The sequence below is a fragment of the Nicotiana attenuata genome, unplaced genomic scaffold (assembly GCF_001879085.1).
Source record: "Nicotiana attenuata strain UT unplaced genomic scaffold, NIATTr2, whole genome shotgun sequence".
Lineage (NCBI taxonomy): Eukaryota > Viridiplantae > Streptophyta > Magnoliopsida > Solanales > Solanaceae > Nicotiana > Nicotiana attenuata.
The window spans coordinates 138,583-159,971 of NW_017671625.1; the positions used below are offsets into that span (position 1 = coordinate 138,583).

At 35.4% G+C, this 21,389-nt stretch overlaps 2 protein-coding genes across 5 annotated transcripts; both read left to right on the top strand.

Annotated features, from left to right (window-relative positions):
- Positions 1–679: 679 nt before the first annotated feature.
- Positions 680–3,442, top strand: LOC109209370 (protein EARLY RESPONSIVE TO DEHYDRATION 15-like). Its single transcript, XM_019372630.1, has 3 exons — positions 680–777; positions 2,258–2,629; positions 2,996–3,442. Exons 2-3 carry the CDS (start codon positions 2,290–2,292, stop codon positions 3,142–3,144), a joined length of 489 nt encoding a protein of 162 aa, XP_019228175.1. The 5' UTR covers positions 680–777; positions 2,258–2,289; the 3' UTR covers positions 3,145–3,442.
- A 4,916-nt stretch (positions 3,443–8,358) lies between these two features.
- On the top strand, positions 8,359–12,608 carry LOC109209371 (dihydroneopterin aldolase 1-like). 4 transcript variants are annotated; one of them, XM_019372633.1, is made up of 3 exons: positions 8,359–8,558; positions 10,124–10,330; positions 12,177–12,608. In XM_019372633.1, exons 2-3 carry the CDS (start codon positions 10,143–10,145, stop codon positions 12,373–12,375), a joined length of 387 nt encoding a protein of 128 aa, XP_019228178.1. In that variant the 5' UTR covers positions 8,359–8,558; positions 10,124–10,142; the 3' UTR covers positions 12,376–12,608. The 4 variants fall into 4 exon arrangements, with proteins under 4 accessions (XP_019228178.1, XP_019228176.1, XP_019228177.1 ...); XM_019372631.1 differs by having other exon boundaries at positions 10,132–10,330; XM_019372632.1 differs by having other exon boundaries at positions 8,361–8,558; positions 10,138–10,330.
- Positions 12,609–21,389: the final 8,781 nt, after the last annotated feature.

Genomic DNA, 21,389 nt, shown 5'->3' on the forward strand with positions numbered 1-21,389 from the left:
TAGTCAAGCAATAGTATCCTATTTCGAATTTTTTTTACTCATCTAAAATATTTTTCCCAATTGAATATTTGACAAATAGGTTTCAAGACTATTAGTGCATTCAACAACGTGAAGACCATTACATACGCACTATCAATCAACAAATGTTATTATTGTAATATAGTCATTAGCAGAAGAAAGAAGAATAAGCTTTTTTTAGTTAAAAAATGACAAAGATAATATGGATGACACAATATAACAATACTAAAAGTTTTTTTTTTAGTTTGAAGTTGAGATTACTTAAGTACTTTTTATCTGTTAAAATTTTGATAGACAAAATTATATGATATCTATATTAGCGAGTTATATTTAGTAAAATAATTAAAATAAGCATATATTAACCCCAACTATTAGTGCGCAACCGTAAAACTCTATATACAAATGCAAACCGATTATTTTGGGTTTTGGCAACTCGGAGGGTGGCTATTTTTTTCGTCTTCATGAGTCGAGGATCTATCGAAAACATCAAGGTCTGCATACGCAGTACCTTCCGAAGCCCCTCTTATATAATTTTATTTAAATTAGTTAATTAATTAGAAGTTTATATAATTTTATTTATTCTTGAAGGAGGTCAATCAGTCGGTTGCCTCGGTCTTTACCGAACCTAAGCGGCCTTTCCGAACCTCTAGGCTCGGCATTTCTGCCTATAAATAATAGAACCTTCATCCATTGGAGATAAGACTTCATACGTGTACGAGTCGTTCCTGTAGTTGAAAGATATTTTCTCTCACTTCGAAGGTACTGTAAACATCGCCATTTGTAGCTTCTGATTATATTTTAGTATTAAATTTCTGATTTTTATTATAGATCTCGTCCTTTAGTTCTCTGATCTTTTGAAATATTTGAAGTTTGGATATTTCGAAGAATTTTTTGCTTAAAATGATTGATCTTTTTTGTTGCGATAGCATTTTTCTAGCGATCGTAAAGTATATTTGAAGTTTGACTTCTTGTGGGGAATTATTTTAAAATTTGAATTTGTTGATATTTTTTTTTTTGCTGGAACTGATTCATTTTTTGTTGCAATTAGTTGTTTTGTGTTGATTGATGAACATATTTTTATAGTGATCTCGAAGTAAGTTTGACTTGGAAGCGATTTGTGAATTATTTCGAAAAATGAATTTTTTTCAATGTATATTTTGCTGTAAATGAATGATTTTTGTTGGGATGAGCTGTTTTGTGTTGTTTGATGAACTTTTTTTCTAGCGATCGCGAAGTATACTTGATAAGCATGAAGTTTGATTTGGATATGGGAAGTTCTTATTGAAAAATTATTGATTATATTTTTAATTTTTAAATTTTTTTTGCTGAAATGAATGATTTTTTGGTTGTGGTGAATTCTGATTTTTTTTCAAGTCCACTTTGTGGTTAAAATGATTGATTTTTGGTTGCAATTAGTTGTTTTGCATTGATAGATGAACATTTTTTCTAGGGACAGCGATGTTTATTGATGAGTATGAAGTTTGACTTGGAAGTGATGTGCAGAATTACTTTGAAATTTGAATTTATTAAAAGATTGAGTTTGGTTGCGATTAGTTGTTTTTGTTGATTGATGAACCTTTTTTCAAGCGATTGTGAAGTATATTTGATTAGTATGAAGTTTGACTTGGAAGTGGGAAGTAAAACTGAAAACTGATTTGATTTTTCTCTTCATTTTGTTGCTTTTTTTTCAACAAAAAAAAGATTAAAAAAAAGATGGCTTATTATAGTTTGGATTACACTTCCATAGATTGATTGACCTTGAGTTTGTCAGTGGTTAGATCTGTGGTGATTTGTTGCGGTTATTTTATTTTGTTTCCCTTTTTGGGGGCTCTAATGTACCTATGATGCTATGTATTGTTTAACCACGTTTGAAAACTGTGTTGTTCTGACTCATCCTCCAAAGTAGTGCATTTTTGGAGGATTCAACACGGATGTGGCGACATATTTGGAGAGCCGGAGCAACATAGGCTTAAATGTTTTGAATTGATGCCAAATCTGAAACCTAGTTATAATTGTCATTAAAAATAGAGAATGCTATTTATCTAGTTCTGTGAAATGTTTCTTTAATTACTTTTGCTAAAATACTTAGTTTTCAATATTCTAGTTATTGGTAATTAGGTCAGAAGAAACACATCCTTGTTGTCCTTGGACAATTGAATGTTTGAGTTGAAACTTGCTAGATCATGTGCTCATAGTTGGTGCAGTATGCACTAATATCTTGGGTTTATTCTTTGTTCAGACATCTTCAGGTAACAATTTGGAGAAAGGAGAATGGCGTTAGTTTCAGGAGGAAGGTCGACACTGAATCCGAATGCACCTCTTTTCATCCCATCTTATGTGCGTCAAGTGGAGGACTTTTCACCCGAATGGTGGAATTTGGTGACAACTTCGACATGGTTCCATGATTATTGGACGAGCCAGCATCAAGGAGAGGAATATGGCGATGATGCTTTTGGTTTTGCTGGGAATGATGTTGCTGACTTGCTTCCCGAAAATATCGATCTTGATGTTGATGAAGATATTTTGAACATGGAAGCTCAGTTTGAAGAGTTCCTCCAATCATCTGAAAGTGAACAACAAGGAATCAAGTCATCACTCTATGGTGTCAATGGTATGCTTCTATTTGGTTTACATCTCCATTATCTTACAGTTATAGTTCATGATAGTGGTAGACCCAGAAATTTATACGAGAGGATTCAAAAGTACACTGATAGAATGTCATGATTGGACTTGAACCTGTAACCTAAATTAACTTTTGAACGCGCTTTATCACTTATAATCTTCTTATATAAGGAGATTCAACAATTTATGTCTGACCATGAAAAGTCATTTATCCCCTATTTGCGAGATATAATCTTTTGATGCGATTCAATTGAACCCCCTTACTATCTCCGCCCTCATGTGATGATACTCGTATCATTGGTTCTCAGTAGTATTCTTGTATGATGAATAATCATGTTTTCCCTCTTGACAACAGGTTTACCCAAGGGTTCTGAGGCACTCGTACGAACACTGAGCTTTCCAAAGGGGCCAAAATCTCCTATTGAGCCACCAAAGTACTATGAGAAGCCAGCAAAGATTGTTAGCCCAAAGAACAGCCTTCGCCGCATCCAGCAGCCTCGCTAAATGTAGTTTAGCTTAAGCAAAAGCTCTTGGTTTGTAGTTTGGGCATGTCAGTTCTTAATTTGCAGCTTTTAGTCTTCTTCACAAAGCAGCAGTTGAGAGTCTCAAGAGTCTTTAGTTTCTGGTAACCTTTTGTATAGAGCAAGGTAGGTGGCACCTTCTGTATCTAGCCTTGTTCATAGTTGTAGCATCCTTTGTTCAGTTTTTAACTTGTAAACAGCAAAACTGTTAAAAGGGAAAAAATGTAAAAATCAGTTTACAAAATTGCAAAAAGAGCGTCTTTTGAGTTTTATTTCAGGAAGTGATGACCTCTAAATTGCTGCTGCTTCTTATGCCTTTCCTCTCATTTTTAGCCTTTGGGGCACAATGAGTTCTTAACATATGACATGAAAAATACAAATGGTGGGAAAAGTTTTATTTTGTGTCTCATACAACTGACACTAGTTGTATGAGGCATCTTTTTTGTCTCACAGTTTTGTGTATCCAGATTTTTGTGGATCCAGAACTGTAAGATTGGGGTCAATAAATTTGTGAGTCAAAAAGGAGCCTTACACAACTAATGTAAGTTGTATGAGGCACACAATAAAACTTCTCGGTCTCTGTCAAGTTTGCTATTTGTGCAATACTGTCTTGGCCATGTGTCAATGTCAGTTTGGTCAATCTGTCAACAGATTAATTGAGTGTTGATTGTTGAGCTAACTATACCAAATATGCGAAAGCAAATAAATAAAATTAAGTTTTTTTTTCTTTTCAAATTGATTCACATTATCCTAATGTCTATGTATTACTCATTCTTGTTTCACTTTTACTGATCCACTATGGACTTTGCACACCCCTTAAGAAATAACAAATGAAGTACATAATTTATCATGATACACATATTAATTGATACATATTTTTAATGGATTCGAGAAAGTGATTTGAAATGAGTAATTAGTATAACAGGGAAGAAGAAATTGTCTATCTTGATATGCTAAAAGTGACAAGTAAAAGTAAAAATCTATTTTTAGAATACTTGACAAGCAGAGGCGGATGTAATGCATCGGCACCGGGTTCAATTGAACCCAGTACTTTTGACGCAGAGCATAAATTTATATGTAAAAATTCATTAATATTGTAATATATAGCAATTCGGACCCATAACTTTAAAAAGACAATGGGTTCAATGCTAAAAACTTAAAGGTTGAACTCATACAGAGGCGCCTCAAACACATGTGTGGCCTAAAGCCAAAGTTTAATATGAGACCTAAATTTAAAATTATGATATATATTTTTATTTGAAGTATATTTTTCTATCTTTTCGAGATGCAAAGTTGTTAATAATTTTTTTATAATCAATTTCCTCTAAACATTTTCAATTGATAATATAGCCAACCCATTTAATCTATCTCGAGACATTGTTAATCTCAGGTAAGATTTTATCAATTATAATTTTGAAAAACTTCTTTTCTTTGAGGCAACTATTATGAAAAACTCTACTTTTGTACAAAGTACAAATAATTTTTAAGTACCTATAAACCTATTATTTCTAAAAAAAAGGGGCCCCAAAAATTTGGAAGCCTAATGCAAATGCCTTACTTGAAACAATGTTAGAACCGGCCTGAACCCATAAAACTTAAATCTTAGCTTTGTTGACAAGTAAAAGCGAATGGAGGGAGTATCTTACTTTGATGTAAATATGAAATGTGGTTAAATTTTTACTGTGTAAATATTTTGCCAAGATTATAGACATGATTGTTTCTTTGACAAAGTCTAAAAGATCACCTTAGGGAAAGCTAAATTAGGTAAAGGTATTCCATCATTGATTGAGCACTAACTAGGAAGAATCCAAAAGCCATTTGTATGTTTGGGCCAAGTGGGAAATTCAGGTTTAGGTCTGAATTAATTGTATTAAAGCAAGATATGAAAGTGATACCACATTTGTCTCTATTTTCCATTAACAATAAACATTAGCACGTCGAGCCAACTAGTCCTAGAAGTGGACAAAGTTATGATTTAATTTGCTTTAGTTTATTATATCTACAATAATTTCAACTTACTCTTCATATATGAAAAGAGAGATATGAAAGGATATGCAAGTTGGGACTTTCATCACTATAATATAAAAAAAAATAATTCCGTGCACTAAGCTTTCGATATGTACGGGGTTCGGGAAGGGCCGGACCACAAGGGTCTATTATACACACCCTTACCCTGCATTTCTGCAAGAGGCTATTTCCACGGCTTGAACCCATGACCTCCTGGTCACATGACAGCAACTTTGCTAGTTACGCCAAGGCTCCCCTCCCACTATAGTATAAAGCAAAATGAAAAATTTAATATAAATAGTTGCACGTCTAATCACTTAAACTAAAAGTAGTAAGCTTTATTTGTCAAAAGATTTTTTTTATTTTTTATTTGGGGTCCCGTTAAACACTATTATTTCTTATTCAAAATAAGCATCGTTTAAGATTTTAACATATTCATAAATAATATGATTATTAATTATAAGATTACATGTAAATAAAGGACATATTTAAACAAAATGTTGTACGGATTATGTATTGGAAATGTTATAGATTTGGAAAAAAGAAAAAAAATTCATCTTGAGATTTTGTCCTTAAAAAAATTTAAAGTTAATTAAATAATTTTATCATTTAAACATTATTGATCAATACTTTAATTTGTGTGAAATATTCTTTTGTTAAAGTTAACTTAGTTTAATTTTTCTTTTTATTTTTAGTCAGAGGTTTCGAACGCCTAGAGTGGTGTAGAGCTTATACCAGGTGAAATATCAATTAAAAAAAAGTAATTTAGTTTATTGAAATAATTTTATCATTTAAATGTAATTGATCAATACTTTAATTTGTGAGAAATATTCTTTTGTTAAAGTTAACTTAGTTTAATTTTCCTTTTTATTTTTAATCAAAGGTTTCGAACGCCTGGAGTAGAGGTTACTTTTGGTGGAGAGCTCATACCAGGTGAAATATCAATTAAAAAAAAGTAATTTAGTTTAGTGAAATAAATTTTTTTCATGCTACTCTTTCTCCCCGATTGTCAACAATTTCAGTTAGGGCTGGGGATATATCGGGCATAACCGATAACCGAACCGATAAAATACTATTGGATTATCGGTATCGGGTTATTGGGTAAATAGTTCGATAACGGTTTAATGTTATTTGACTAATGGGTTATCAGTTCGGGTATCGGCTTGCCCAATTTTATTAACGGTTTAACCGATAGCCTAATAAGCTTTATCAAAATTATAATTTTATCCACTAAGTATATAAAACCACCTTATGGCTTAATTGTCTCAATTCTCTCGGTAGTTACTCTTCATCTTCTAACCTTAATCCTTAGAGTAAGTTTTAAACTTTTCTGAATTCCTCATTTTAATTTTTCAATTAGGATTTTAGTTTTAAACTTTAGAGAATTAATTGTTCAAATTTTTAGTTTTTCTATTTGTTTCTTTTGTTGCATTGATACTTTAGTATTTACAAGATAAGGATTTTATTATTTTCCTATGAATTATGCCCGCCCGCAGAGAGATAGTTAGTAAGATTAGATTGTTGAATGTCTTATCCCTTACTCCTATTAACTTATAACTTTGAAAATTGAGATCATTCATTGGGATTTTCAAATGCAAAGAAAATTTTTTTTTCTAAGTTGAAATTTAATGCCTCTTCTCTTAAGAGCAAAAATTCAATTTCTTTCTCTTAATAGTATGGTCACGATTTCTATAATAAATTTTTGGATAGTTTTTATTCTTATCGGGTAAACCGATAACTGAACCGATAAGGATTGATAACCGACTAACCGATACCCGATAACTGATATCTTATCGGTTCGGTTATCGATTTGGTATATTTATAAACCGATAACCGATATGAAGAACCGATAATATTCACAACCGAACCGAACCGACCGATGTCCACCCCTAATTTCAGTGGTGTAATATTAATAGGAATACGAGAAAACTTAAGAAGGGCTAACCGCATTTGATTGAAAAAATGACACCCGATGACAACACATAAGGGGAAGTGGCAATTTTTTAGCCTTATATTAGGTTTTGGCAAAGGTACCCCCAAATAATTGGCATTATATAGCCAATTCTAAAAACTACCCTATTTTATTATTTATTCTCCTAACCGTTTGCTGCCCTCCCTCTATTGTTCGCTGGTCCCCTCCCCTTTCTTGTTCTCTGCCTTCCCCTTCCCTCCCTCCCTCCCTCCCTATTCGAAATGAGATTAAAATGGTGGATTATATTAATGATAACCTCTTTTATGGACCGTTGTCTCCGGCATATTTGTCGACCACAACGGTATATACACATTGACTTCGGGCTCTGGTTACGAACGGTACGATATTGTGATTAATAGTACAGCCACTTCTACTCTTCCACCACTCATTAATGCTCTCGAAATTTATAGAGAGATATAGTTTGCTAGAAAACCAGAATGTATATGAACAGTCCGTCGTCTGTGGTGTGGAGTGAAATAAAGGATTTTTTCATCGAGGAAATCGAAGGCCGAGATGGAGAATAAGAAGGATAATAAATTTGTGATATATATTTTGCTATACACGTTTTATTATGTATTATACAATGTGATATACAAATAATATAATTAGTTTTGTGTTATACACTTGGATATAAAGATAATAATAAATTATAGACAACTATCGAAGGAAAATAAATTTTTGATATACACAAAGAAGAAAAATAAAGTTGTGATATATATATTGGTATACATGTTATACAGTATGATATACAAAAAATAAAATTTATTTGTGTTATACACTTGGATATACACTATGATATACAAACTATAGACAACTATCGAANGACGCTCTTCCGATCTTATACACAAAGAAGAAAAATAAAGTTGTGATATATATATATATATATATATATATTGGTATACATGTTATACAGTATGATATACCAAAAATAAAATTTATTTGTGTTATACACTTGGATATACACTATGATATACAAACTATATTTATAATTTTTAACATTTTTAATGCTTGTGAGAAATAATTTAAAAACCTAGAAAAAAGATTGTAGAGATTTGGAAGAAATCTTGAAAGATTTTTTAATTCTAACGAAAAAGAAATAAAAGGCTATTTTTGGGGTGATGGTTGGGCCATTAGAAGAGAGAATGTCATTAAGTTTTAAATTTAGGCTACGTGGCCATTTTCTGCCATTTGTTGGACTAAATTGTTATGCAATGCCAAATCCTCTTTGATGAATGCGTTTTATAAATCGCATTGAAGGAAATATGATTATAATTCGTGTTTTATGCTTTTTCTGTCAAATTTCACAAGTTCGTGTTTTACGCTTTTTCTGCTAGACTTGCCGGTAGAGCTTTTCTATATAGGCAATTTTCTTGCTTCTTTTCTGACTTAATAACCATTCATTGCATCACCCAGCACCAGTAAGTACTTTGAAAAGTCTTCTCTTCGTTTTCAACAGTTGCTTCTTCCCTATTTTCTGCAATATTTGATAGTCATTCAGATATATATTTTATGTGGGTCTTTAAAAAATCTTTAATTTTCAGACAAATTAGATTAGTGAAGTGGGTTTCAATTGATTCTTGGTATATGACCATGTAAAGTTATTACTTTTATGATTGAATTAGAATTTGTTGTATTGAATGCTGAAATATCTGTGTTTATTTAGTTGAAAAATGCTTCTTTGGTCCAAATTCATTAAAGGGCTTTAAAAGGTTGAGAACTTTAGATGCTGAGCTGTCCCTCCCATTTACCCCAATTGAGAGGATTCATGTAACCGACCCTAACTTGTTTCGAGAAATTCTCTATGGCTAGGGACGCATGGTGTGAAACTCGATGGATAATGGACTCACTCCTCTACTTTTTTTCTACTTAAATACGAGGCCAGACGTTCAAACCCGTCACGTGCGCTTAACCTGCCCCTTTTTATCTGTTTCTGTTTACCTAGAACTTGTCTGGTTGTAAAGATTTGAGGGTAAAGTTCCAACTTGCAAAGTTTTGATAATGGTGGAAGGCTAATGCTAAGTCCTTTGTCAGAATTGCTATATGGAATACTTCCTTTGTCCCAATTAATGTGACTTGCTACTATTTTGAATGAAATTTTCCTTGAATACATGTTACACAATTTTTTTATTTTATTCTGTAATCTTTATTTCTGAAAAGATAAAGGAATCAGTTTACAACCTGAAGAATAGATATTTTGACTATTCCATAATAATGGAATGGAGGCAGTGTTATTTAGCATTTTCCACTCTTATTAATGAACAATGCTCGATTTTGTCTTGTTTTTCTTTTCTTAGTTTATTTCCTATTAAGACTAGTATCCCGGTCTGCACTACGCGTGTTGTCTTTGTGTTAACCTTATTGAAAAATTGCAAATTTACAAACTTTTTAAGTAGTCTCTAGATTTGTGAGTGAATATCGTCTATGCATTTATCACGGCATACAAGGTTTCTAAGAGTAGAATTTTCTAAGTAGAGCCTGATATACATTTTGCTTGTTACTTTATTTTTACCGTTTCTTTAGCCGACTGCCCCTATAGGATAGGAGTAAGGCTGCGTACATACTACCCTCCCCAGACCCCCATGTATGGGATTAAACTGGGTTTGTTGTTGTTGTTGTTGTTAGCTTGATATACATTAGTTATGTGTACAAGTGGAGCCTGATAAGATAAGCTTATATACACCAATGAGTATTTAATACCAAACTAAGAATTGAGTTTATCAGCAGCTGTTGTTTGAAGATCATTTGAACTTCCCGAGGCCCCAAAATACTGCAAGACTGCAAAAATTCAAACTTTGTTGCCATATTTGCGCCCTGCAATTTTTTCCAGAGCTATATGGTTATTGATAGGAAGTTAAGATATGGATACAAACTGTTGTGTAGGCGCTTTATTTCAAATGTTTTAGAACTGCTTCAAGGCAGCTACACATGAGATTACATGTACACAATTGATTCAAAAGGCCTGCTCTTTATTTCATTGTTTAAGAGGATCAGTGACAGGTCACATGGATATACCAAAAGGAGACAAGCTTGTGCTTAGGGGTTTAAAGTTCCATGGATATCATGGGGTGAAGCCAGAAGAGACGAAGCTGGGGCAGAAGTTCCTGGTTGATGTTGATGCTTGGATGGATCTTCGGCCAGCTGGTAAATCTGACTGTTTGTCAGATACTCTAAGTTACACTGATATATACAAGTGAGTGGTTATTGCAATTGTAACTGATAAACTTTGTGAAATGAGCCTTTTCAGTTAAGTATTAGGGCTCTACGCTCACTATGTCGATTGAAATTCATTATGTTGTATCTAAAATGGGAGGTATTCTCTAACAAATAGGAAGATTTAATGATTCAGCAGTTTCCCTGTGGGTAAATTGAAATAAACAAATAAAAACAAATATATGAAAATTTAATGTTTGACAATTTTTATCATTAACAATCTCTCATAGAAGAATGTATTTCATTTAAAGTATTATCCATTGTTGCCCTGAAGCAATTCCTTGTTGCTAAGTAACTGTAGAAAATTCAGTCATACATTGTCTTTGGGAAATTGTTCTTGTTATTATTGTAGGAGATTTTTTGTTTTTTCCTTCAGAGCCATTTAATATGTATATCATGTCACTTGATAGCTTTTTAAAAAGAATCATGTTATATATCCGCACCTTTGTATTGTATTCTGAAGCCACAGCAGGAACCTGTATCTAATCCTGTTGGTTTAGTTCAAACAAGGACTTCTCCCCTGTTTGTTCTTTATCGTCAAAGCTCTATTTGTCCAGGCTAGATGAAATATTGTTGTGTAGAGTGGTTAATCAAAATGAATAGGAAATTTTTTTTCTCCTTGAAGCAATCTTTTGTCAGTTTGGAATTATGTTGATCTACTACTGGGAAGGAAATACGACGAGTGCGACAATTAGTGAGGATTTACTGTATCTTTGTTGGAATTCTACTTGATGTATCCTCTAGTGCATTGTAGATGAAGTAGTTGTGCTTTATTTCAATTTTGTTCCTTATAATATGTAAGAAGAAAGTAACATTATTTACTCTGTTGACCACTAGGAGAAAGGTTGAATCTGTAGAACTATTTTTGAATCTCTATCATACTATGCAAACTTGATAAAGTTCATGCTTTACTTGGCATAAGCTGTAGAACTATTTTTTGGTGGTGGGCCTTTTCCTAGGTGTCATGTATTTTCTTGGGAGAAGATGGTGAAGATAAAAAGAAAGTAACATTTTCCCGTTATTTCCTTACTTCACACCTTGCTCTAGTGCAACTTTCTTCCGTTAGATGATAATTTGAGAGGCGCATTGTCCAGATTGAGGAAAGAGGGTTAAGTATCCTATGGTCTCATGTTGTTAACATCACCATAGATTTAATGTACTATCTGGTAATCTTTTACTGGTTCATAATGGTTCATTATAGAGTCAGGGACCGAGAGAAGTTGGACACTATTGCTTTACCATTCTTGACAAGCTTGATTACCTTTTGACGCTCTTGTATGTCCTGTAGTGTAGGACTTGCTATCAAGCTTCAAATAATATGTGCAGGAACCCATTTGAAAATGAACTTATTTAGAAGGAACCAAAATGCCAAGAATTTCCCCTGTTCTAGTTATCTAGCTTTGTTAGCCAAGGCGAAAACCACCTTCCCCTTGGCTATGTAACGTATGCTGCTAATGGAAATGATGTTGACTTGATTAGCACTCTAGGTTTGGTTAGCTAAGACAGCTACTTTTAGAATAAGATATGTAGACTTGAGAAAAGACCACCAAACTTAACTGACACCAGAACTGAGATTGAACATTTGATGATTTTGTCACTGAATTGAAATGGCTTTCCTATTGGTCTTCACGTATAGATTGCCTGCTGGTCCTATTTAGTCATGCTGCAATAATTTGGCCTGGCGTTTGCTTGTACGACAGCTACTTTTCATACCTTAAGCAATTCTCAGAAATTACAATTTTTTGCTGAGCAATTTTTTCTGTTTATCATTATGGTTATTTTTGTTTGACATTGCCTTGATATCATTTTCATCTGAGAATTGGCAGAATAGTGAAAGAGATTGTGGAGGGTCCACCTAGAGAACTTCTAGAGAAGGTGGCTGAGCTTATAGCATCTACAACGCTCGACAAGTATCCACAGGTATCTGCTGTTCGTGTTCAAGTTGGGAAGCCGCATGTGGCTGTTCAAGGATCTGTTGACTACTTAGGCGTCGAGATCATCAGACACAGAGGTCTTGATGGTTAAAACCACGTCTTATTGCTTGTATTAATTTTTGTAATTCTAATCCTGTTGTTCAATAACCGTTTTGATTGAAGCTAGTTCCTTTTTCATGTTTAGTGTTTAAAATCTTTTCCATCTGCATTTGCTCTTGTTAAAAAAACTATCTGGATTCCTGCTTCAATAGAGGCCTGCAACTTTACCACAAAAGCTTTGTTGAGTACTTGAATTTGGTTCTCTTATATATGGTTACTTCATCACAGGAGCTCTCAAGAGTGGTTGTTTTCCAACTGTTAGGTGATTTCTTCTCATCTGCATCAGTCTTGGTTGGTAGTACATTCAATAGCATCAATGCCAGAGCTAAAGGCAAAACACAAGCAACTCAGATTTTTGAACTCGTAGGGACCTCCCCTTCTCTAGAATACAAAATGATATCCATATATTTAAATTCTAGATTACCTTTGTGTTAGGGTCGAGCCTTTTTTATTGAGATAACAGGTTGTGTAGCCTTGTTATGGTCTTCACGTCTTGTACATATCTTCTTGGTGATTAATACAAAAAGTTTAGTTACCAATTAAAAAAATAAAAATAAAGTCAGTCATATGCAAATTCTATCATATTCAGATTAATAGTGCATCACCATCTCTATAACTATAGTTTAACATGAAATAGCAGTTAAGCATAAAGATAGTCAATCACAAAGGCAATAACTTTCAAGAATTAGAATAATCAAGAGCAATTTTTTTATTTTTTATTTTTTATTTTTTTGGTATCAAGAGGAAATATTCATATATATTAAGTCATTATAGGGACATTGGATGTCCCATTACAACTGCTTTGAGTAGATAGTACACATAGGTTACGAAAACTAGCAAACTTAGTAGACATAGATATGAGAATTTTTCTTCTAGACGCCTTTGTCGTCTGATTGTAGGGTTGCAAATACAGACGCAGGCGGATAGTTTAAGATATATATATTATCACTTGATTGCTTCTTAGATCCTTCATTTGCCAATATATGCGCTACTTTGTTTCCCTCCCTGAAGCTATGCCGGATGACTGGATTCCCCAACCTCCTCAAGTGAGACCTGCAAGAATTTAGTAAATTGTTAAAAATAGGGATTTTTTTCATTTAATAGTTCAATTACCTCAATAGAATCTGTCTCAATTTCCACCGGAGTTAGTTGATGGTCTATTACTAGATGTAACCCATGCTCTAAGGCACTCAATTCGGCATGAGTGTGGTTGAGTGCACAAATCCTTTTGGAGAATCCTATGACCCATTCCCCTTTTGCATTTCTTGTAACCCCTCCAATATCACCAGTCTTGTCTCTAGCGTAGAAGGAGCCATCCGTGTTAAGCTTAAAGGATCCCGGAGGTGAAGGGAATCACCTGACATGGATGCTTTTTGTAGGGCTGGGAGATGAGGAGTTCCCTGTACAGAACATGCACTCCATAGCCCGCATGCACACAGTTTTGATATCCACCAACGCGTTAGTTTCATTAAAGACATTATGGTTCCTGTTTGTCCAAATGTGCCATAGGGCAAAGCGAAAGAAAAAGTCCCAGGATAGAGGCTAGTTTAGGATAGGAATATGCATGTCTTTTATTAAGTGAAGCCAGTGAGTATGGTGGTAGGGGAGGGCAGTGATATTTAGTCCAAGGTCCAGCCAGAATTTTCGTGCAGTAAGGCACTCAAGAAAAACATGATGGATGGATTCTGATGGATGCTTGCAGATGGTACAATTTGGGGTAACATTGATACCTATATGATGTAGATAGGTATTTGTTGGCAGCTTATTATGGGAACATAGCCATAGAAAGAATTGGATTTTTGGCAAAGTATTTAGAGTCCATATCCAATTAAACCCATACTTATGGTCAGGCGATGGATGGATTAGGTTATTTACTGATTTTGCGGAAAATATGCCATTTGTATTTAACGACCAATAGGGGGTATCAATCTTACCCTGGCTCAAGGAGATTGTCTTAGTTTGATTGAGAACTTCTTGAGGAATTTCCATGGAGATTCCTGACCAATCCCATTTGAGGCCGTCCCAAATGTTGTGTAAACTAAGTCTTTGGTCTTTTTGGGATAAGGGACCTTGAATAATTGATCGGAGAGGTGGTGAATGAGGAATCCATCTGGAGTTCCATAAGTCGATGTTAGTTCCTGACCCTGGATCCCATGCTATAGCTTTAGAGCATATAGTACCCCCCTAAACAAAATTTTTCCAAATAAAAGAGTGGGAGGAGGAGGTGCTTTTTGGACAGTGTTTTTTAATAAGGGTTTGTGCCCAAAGGGAGGTGGGTTGAGAGAAGAGTCTCCAAGCCAGACTTGTTAGTGAAGTCATGTTCTTATCATGGGCATTTTGAATGCCTAAACCCCCTTGGTCCTTTGGAAGGGTGACAGTGTCCCAGTTTATGTAGTGAATCTTCTTCTTTTGAGGGGTAGTGCCTCAAAGAAAGTTTCTCTGGATCTTGTCAATATTGTGACAAGTTTTTTTAGGAAGAAGAAAATATTGCATGGCATATGCTGGGATGGTGTTGAGAGTGAGTCGCCCTGCTGGGGTTAGGAAATTTAGTTTCCAGTTGGCAAGCTTGTTTTTCATACTATCAATAATGTATTGGAAGTCATGGGGTTTAGGTTTGTTATTCAGGATAGGAAAACCAAGATATTTCCCAAAAGTATTGGTAGCTTTTATTTCTAGAAGATTTTGAATTAATTCACGGGGAGTATCTTGCCATCCTTTTGAGAAAATAACCCTAGATTTGGTAGAGTTTATTTTTTGCCCTGATAGGGTGCAAAAAAGACTTGGGCTTTTGTGGATTGATGAATAGATTTTTGGTTAGCTCTAGCCATAAGGGTAAGATCATCTGCGAAAAATAGATGTGAGAGTTGAGGTCCATTTTTGCTAAGGGTGATGGGGTCCCATAGCTGGAGGTCAACTTGGTGGTTAATGTAGGTAGATAGAAGTTCCATGCACAGAATAAAAATGTACGGAGACATGGGATCGCCTTGACGTATACCCCGGAAGGGAGAAAAATAGTTGGTTTTGGTACCATTGACCAGGATGGCAATGTTGCTTGTAGTAATGCAATTTAAAATGAGTTCGGAGATCTTTGGAGGGAATTTAAAAAATTGAAGAGTACGGTAGACAAAAGACCATTCAATACGGTCAAAAGCTTTTTCAAGGTCTATTTAATAATAAACTTTCCCTCAGTCCCTCTTGTTTTATTAATATGGTTCATGACTTCCTGGACGAGGATGGCGTTATCACAAGCCCTACGTCCTTTAAGGAAGCTAGTTTGGCATGGGCCAATAAGGTCAGGCAAATATAACTTAATGCGGTTGGCAATGATTTTTGTAATTATTTTATAGACGGTATTGCAAAGGCCAATTGGTCGGAAATTTTTGAGATCGTTTGCATTGTGGAATTTAGGAATAAGACAAAGATATGTATTGTTTATAGAGGTAGGCAATTCCTGGGTATTAAAGACATGTCTACAAAGGTTTATTATAGAATTGCCGACTATATTCCAGTATTTCTGAAAAAAAAAGGGTGCAGACCATCGGGGCCCGGAGCTTTAAACGGTTTAAAGGAGAATAGGGCTTGGGTGACCTCATTGTCTATTAAGGGTTTATCCAATGGGGAGAGGTCGATATTATGGGAACTTGTGGGAGTTGATTTAATGTTACTCCAGTCAGTACTTGAGTGACTAGTAGTGTAGATGTTTTTGAAATAATTACTAGTATGACTAACAAGGCTGTCATGGTCAGTAATCCAATTACCATGGTCATCCTTAAAGAAAGATACTTTATTCCTTCTTCTACGATTGACAACGGACAAGTGGTAGAACCTAGTGTTGGCATCACCATGGTTCAGCCAATTTATTCTAGACCTAATTTCCCGGAAATCCTCTTCCAATCTAATAATGTTATTATAATCAGTGGTAAGTGTTTCTCAAGGGATTGGAGAAAAGTACTGGTGGCATAAGCCTGTGAGTGTTGAATACCATTTAATCTAGCCAAAATTTTGTTTTTCCTAAAGAAGATGTTTTCAAAGGTTTCTCTATTCCAGGAGTTAACGTTATGAGTAAATAATTCGGTTGCCTCAGTGAATTCCTTATGTTGCCAACTCTTTTTAACTAAGTTTTCAAATTCAGGGTGAGAGCACCAATAACTTTCTAGGCGGAAAGGCTTTGTAACGGTATTAGGAGGTTGTCTAAAGACATTATTTGCATTAAAAAGGAGGGGATTATGGTCCGAATAGGTTTTTGCTAAATGAGTGATGGAAACATTAGGATAGTTGACAAACCATTCTTCATTGGCAAAACAACGGTCCAATCTTTCAAGAATTAAACCGTTACTTTTCCTACGATGATTAGACCATGTATAACGACTACCTTTAAAACCTAAATCGATTAACTTGCAAAAATTAACACAAGACCAAAATCTAGAGGAACGAGATCTATTGATCTCTGCCTCCAAACTTTTCTACTTGACTTACGATATCATTAAAATCCCCCGCGACCATCCAAGGGCCCCTATAGCTAGTCGATATATTTTCCAGATTTTCCCAAAGTTTCCTACGATTTACAGCTTTAGTACTAGCATATATGGTACTAAGTAGCCAAGGAGGGTGATTTGGGTATACCTGAATCATGGCATGGAGTTCTTGAGTAGACTGTCTAAGTCGAGTAACAGTGACCATGCTGGTGACCCACATGAGAACAATTCCTCCTGCTCTTCCTTGAGCAGGGACCTCCATCATGTCGTCAAAGTGGAAATTGTCTCTAAGGGTTGCATGATCTTCCATCTTTGTTTCCAACAGGGCGACCATGCATGGGGTGTGGGTATAGATGAGGTCCCTAAAATTCCTCCTGAAAGTCTCATTATTTGCCCCCCTTGTGTTCCAAACAATAAAGCTAGTAGGTTTATTCACGGGGATCATTTGATTGTGGGGGTGCATTGAGACTTGGTTCTCCGTCAAAGAGAACTGGTTTCCCCTCAGAGTTGGGGTTAGTAATACCGCATTTTTTGTGGCATCTCTGTTCACTGGTGGTCGCAGATCGAACGAGCACTTCATGAGTGCCACTAGCAGTGTAGATGAATTTTTTGTCCTCTCTCTCCGGGAACAGCATAAGGGCTGCTTCTCTGAGATTTGAGATTTCGGTGAACGAGCTTGAGGGCAGTGGGAGGTCCATGATCTCTTCCTCCATCTCTATTTCTTCTTGTTCTTGGGGTGGTGGGATGTCCATTTGGTTCTGATTGAGGGGTGGGTCCTGGGCTTGCTGGGGTTGCCAAGGGAAGATCAGTGGATTGCCAATAGTCATCTCCAGTGGGGAGAAGAATGGCAGATTCTGTGGAATGTTCATGTTGAGAGGAGGGTTGAAGTGTGGGGGGAGGTTCCAATGGTGGTGCATGTTGTGGTACAGTGCTGGTGCTAGGGCTGGGGCTAGGGGATCTAGTACGTTGGCCATCCACATGTGATTTAAGTAGTTGTCTAGGGATAACCTCATGCCTTCGATATCATCTGGGCCAGGAAAGTTGGATTTTGGAGCACTATCAGTACCTCCCTGTCCTCTATGGTCATGGTGAAGAAGACTGCTTGACCTTGCAGTCCTTGTTCGATCCATGACTGTGGAGGTTGAGCAGGGTTGGGAGGGTATGCTACATACACTAGTTGGTGATGAGCTACGTGAGGGGGCATGTGAGGAAGGTTGTCCATTTGATTCGTTGGGGGCCTGAAGGGGTAGAGAGTTGGATTTCTTGTTAATAGAGGAAGAAGGGGAATTATCATGCTGGGATATAGTAAATGGTATTAATGGAGCTTCATGAATAGGAAGTGATGATTGAGAATCTCTGTCGTGAGATTTATTAGAGGGTGTATTGGTTGATTCTTGCGTGGAGTTGTGTTTATTAGGGGCTAGTGTATCGATTTGCAAGGCCATTTGTCCATCCGCCATAGCCGCGTGTATTGGTGAGGATTTTTGAGGGTTTTGATTGGGTTCTTTTTTTGCAACATGGGGCCTATCTAAAAAGGTATTGGGAGGGTCTAAGGGACTTAAAAATAATTCTTTATTATTAGGTGTAATAGGTTTAGGCACGTTTATGACACGTGTCCCAATTGTTTGAGGGGTCAGCCTTGTTTGTATCAAAGAAGATGGAGAGTGCAGAAAGGCTGCGCTATTCAATTGGTTTGGCTCTTCATCTTCTTCCTGAGGATAGTGGAGTGCATTAAATTTGTTTGCAAGAGTGATATTCTCGTTAAAGGAGCTTTCTTGCATCATGTTCATGTTGTCAACATTACTCTTTTTGGTGCAGTTATTGAGAGTGTTTTTATTCATGGTGTCGTTTATGTCTATTTTACCAGACTGTCGTGTAAAAGATTGGGACGAGGTGGTATGGGAATCATTCTTTTTTGCCTTGAAGGAAACTTTCTAAGAGGAGAGGTACTTACCTGAGTCTGCTGCATAAATCTTAACGTTTATACCTGGACTTGGATACTCTTGGTGGGTAGCAGTCGTGGCTTGGTCCATTATTGTCTTTGCCCTGTTGTTGTGCCTTTTTTTCCTGTTAAAGAGCACCGTTTGCCACTCTTCCTCTTGTACTTGATTTGTGAGACGCTGGTTGTTGGTCCCATCTTTTGCCAATTTGTTTTGATCATGGCCTTTGGTTTCCTGACACGGGCATCCTGATCTTGTATGGCCCAACCTTCCACATAGTTTGCATAGAAAACCCTCCTCTTCATATATTATTTGCTGAAAATGTGAGCCGATAAGGATTCGTGTAGTGACTGGTTCCTCTAATGGAACTTGGATGTACAGCCTAGCATACCGTCCTCTAAGAGTGGCACTCGTACAAGCATCAATTTTCAGTAGTGATCCGATAGAATTTCCAATTTTCTTCAGTAAGGATTCGTCATAGAACTCCGTGGGGAGTTGTGGCAATCGCACCCAAACCGCAGAGACGGTTTGCTGGGCATCTGCAGCCACAAAGTTTGGAGCGTTTTATCGACAGGAAATGGCCATTAACAAACCATGGCCCGTTTTGGAGTACCTTCCGCATGTTTTCTTCTCGTGTGAACTTAACAATGTAATAATCATAGCCCAAATCTATTAGAGGAAATTGTTCCGTAGGTTTCCACAACTCTTGTATTTTTGCTTTTAAGTAATGGTGGACTATTCTTTTTCCAAAGAGTTTAATAATCAAAGAGAACTTCCATAGATAGTGAAGTCTTTCTTTTTCTTGGTCTGTGAGTGTGATTGCTTTTATTCCACCAACGTATGAAGGTGACTTCTCTTGTGACTGGGTAGTAATTTCAGTATCTGAAACTTGCATTTGTCCATCGTCAATGGGATCCATTTCCACGTCAATTTAATCTGCATTTGCAAGCAACTTTTCCTTGTAGTTGAGTGGGGGGCTATTTTCCAGTGTGTGTGAATGTTTTTGGTGAGATGTCTGGTGGTTCTGGGGGGATTTGCGTTGTTGTTTCCAGGCACTGAGTATTTGTGTTCTTAGAGAGCATTGTTCTAAGACTTTGGGTTCGAATTACTTTGCAAGTTTTGTTACCGAATAAACTAAGAAGAGAATGAATTTGTATGCTTATTCGTGGTTTCTTCATATTTCTTTTTATTCAAAGCATTCATAGGCGGATGTAAGTTGTAACATATTATTTTACACAATTATAAGAAAAGAGTTTGTATAACTGTAGTTTGTTTGATTTTAAATTTCTGAATATTAGGAGTTTCTACATAGTTCAAACAAGAAAAAAGTATAATAATAGAAAATTTTAGTTGATTTCAAAGTTCTATATATTAAGAAAATAAATAAATTATAATTTTGGTTAATGTATAATCTATTTGTAAATAATAAAAAAAAAGACAAAGATCTTATGCTTTTAATATAGTATAGAATAGATGGATAGATTATTAGGGAAAGAATGCTAATTTGCTATAATGATTTAAGGGGTGAGTTATCCCGATATAAATTTTAAAATTAAATTTTTAAAAAGGTTGTATTTTGTTTAAATTTCTCTTAAATTTATCATGTGTTTGGTTGGAGGTATCTATCTATATCTATATCTATACTATATCAAAAGCACAAAGGCCCTTAGCGAACTGCCGTTCGTCTTTTTTACCCTTTTAAAATAAAGTTGGCACTGGACAAAATAGTCTTTCGATTATTTTTCTAATATTTAGAAATATTATTTAATTATTTCCCTATATTTACGAATAAAGATTTAAATAGTTTCTGTTATGAAACAATAAAAGAAGAAAAGAGTATTGCAGAGAAAAATAGAGGGAGAGAATTCTTATTGATTTGGGATGAATTACAATGGAATAGAACCCTCTATTTATAGGGAGAGCCTGACTTAGCCACCAAGCAATGAACCCTAGAATCTCTCTAAATATAGACATTCACCATAAATACAATTCTATTTATAACACTCCCCCTTTAATGTCTATTCAACAGATAATATGTCTCGTTAAAACCTTAACTAAAATAAAACCCAGTGGGAAAAAAATTCTAGAGAAGGAAAAAGAGTACACATATCTAACAATACGCCTTTTGGTTGCCTCGTTAAAAACCTTGCAAGGAAAACCCAGTGGGACAAAACTTTGTAAGGGAAAAAGAGTACAACGCGTATTAACTCCCCCTGATGAGAGCATCAATTCACATCCTTAAGCATTTGCATTCCAATCTTGTGCACCATCTTCAAAAGATCTTTGGTAGAGATTTGATGAACAAATCAGCCATATTAACTTGAATGAATATATTGCACCTTGAAATCATCATTCTTGATAGAGATGAATTGTCTTCATATGATCTTGTTGGAATCGTCAGTTCAATATCTTCACATAGAGGTGAAAACTCTTGCTATCATATTATTATGCATATAGTTATAGCAAGATACATTTGTGCACAAATTGCACTGAGGATGTAGTACTTCATGACCATGAATTCTATATGCTTTGAGCAATTTAAATCCTTCAGGGATTGTTAAGTCATATAAGTCATATAATAGATTTTAGAT

What these genes read in the sequence shown, in the direction of transcription:
- LOC109209370 (XM_019372630.1), top strand. Translation starts at nt 2,290, where the DNA reads ATGGCGTTAGTTTCAGGAGGAAGGTCGACACTGAATCCGAATGCACCT. An exon ending in ATCACTCTATGGTGTCAATG is followed by an intron (nt 2,630 to 2,995) that starts GTATGCTTCTAT and finishes TCTTGACAACAG; the next exon opens with GTTTACCCAAGGGTTCTGAG.
- LOC109209371 (XM_019372631.1), top strand. An exon ending in AGTTACACTGATATATACAA is followed by an intron (nt 10,331 to 12,176) that starts GTGAGTGGTTAT and finishes GAGAATTGGCAG; the next exon opens with AATAGTGAAAGAGATTGTGG.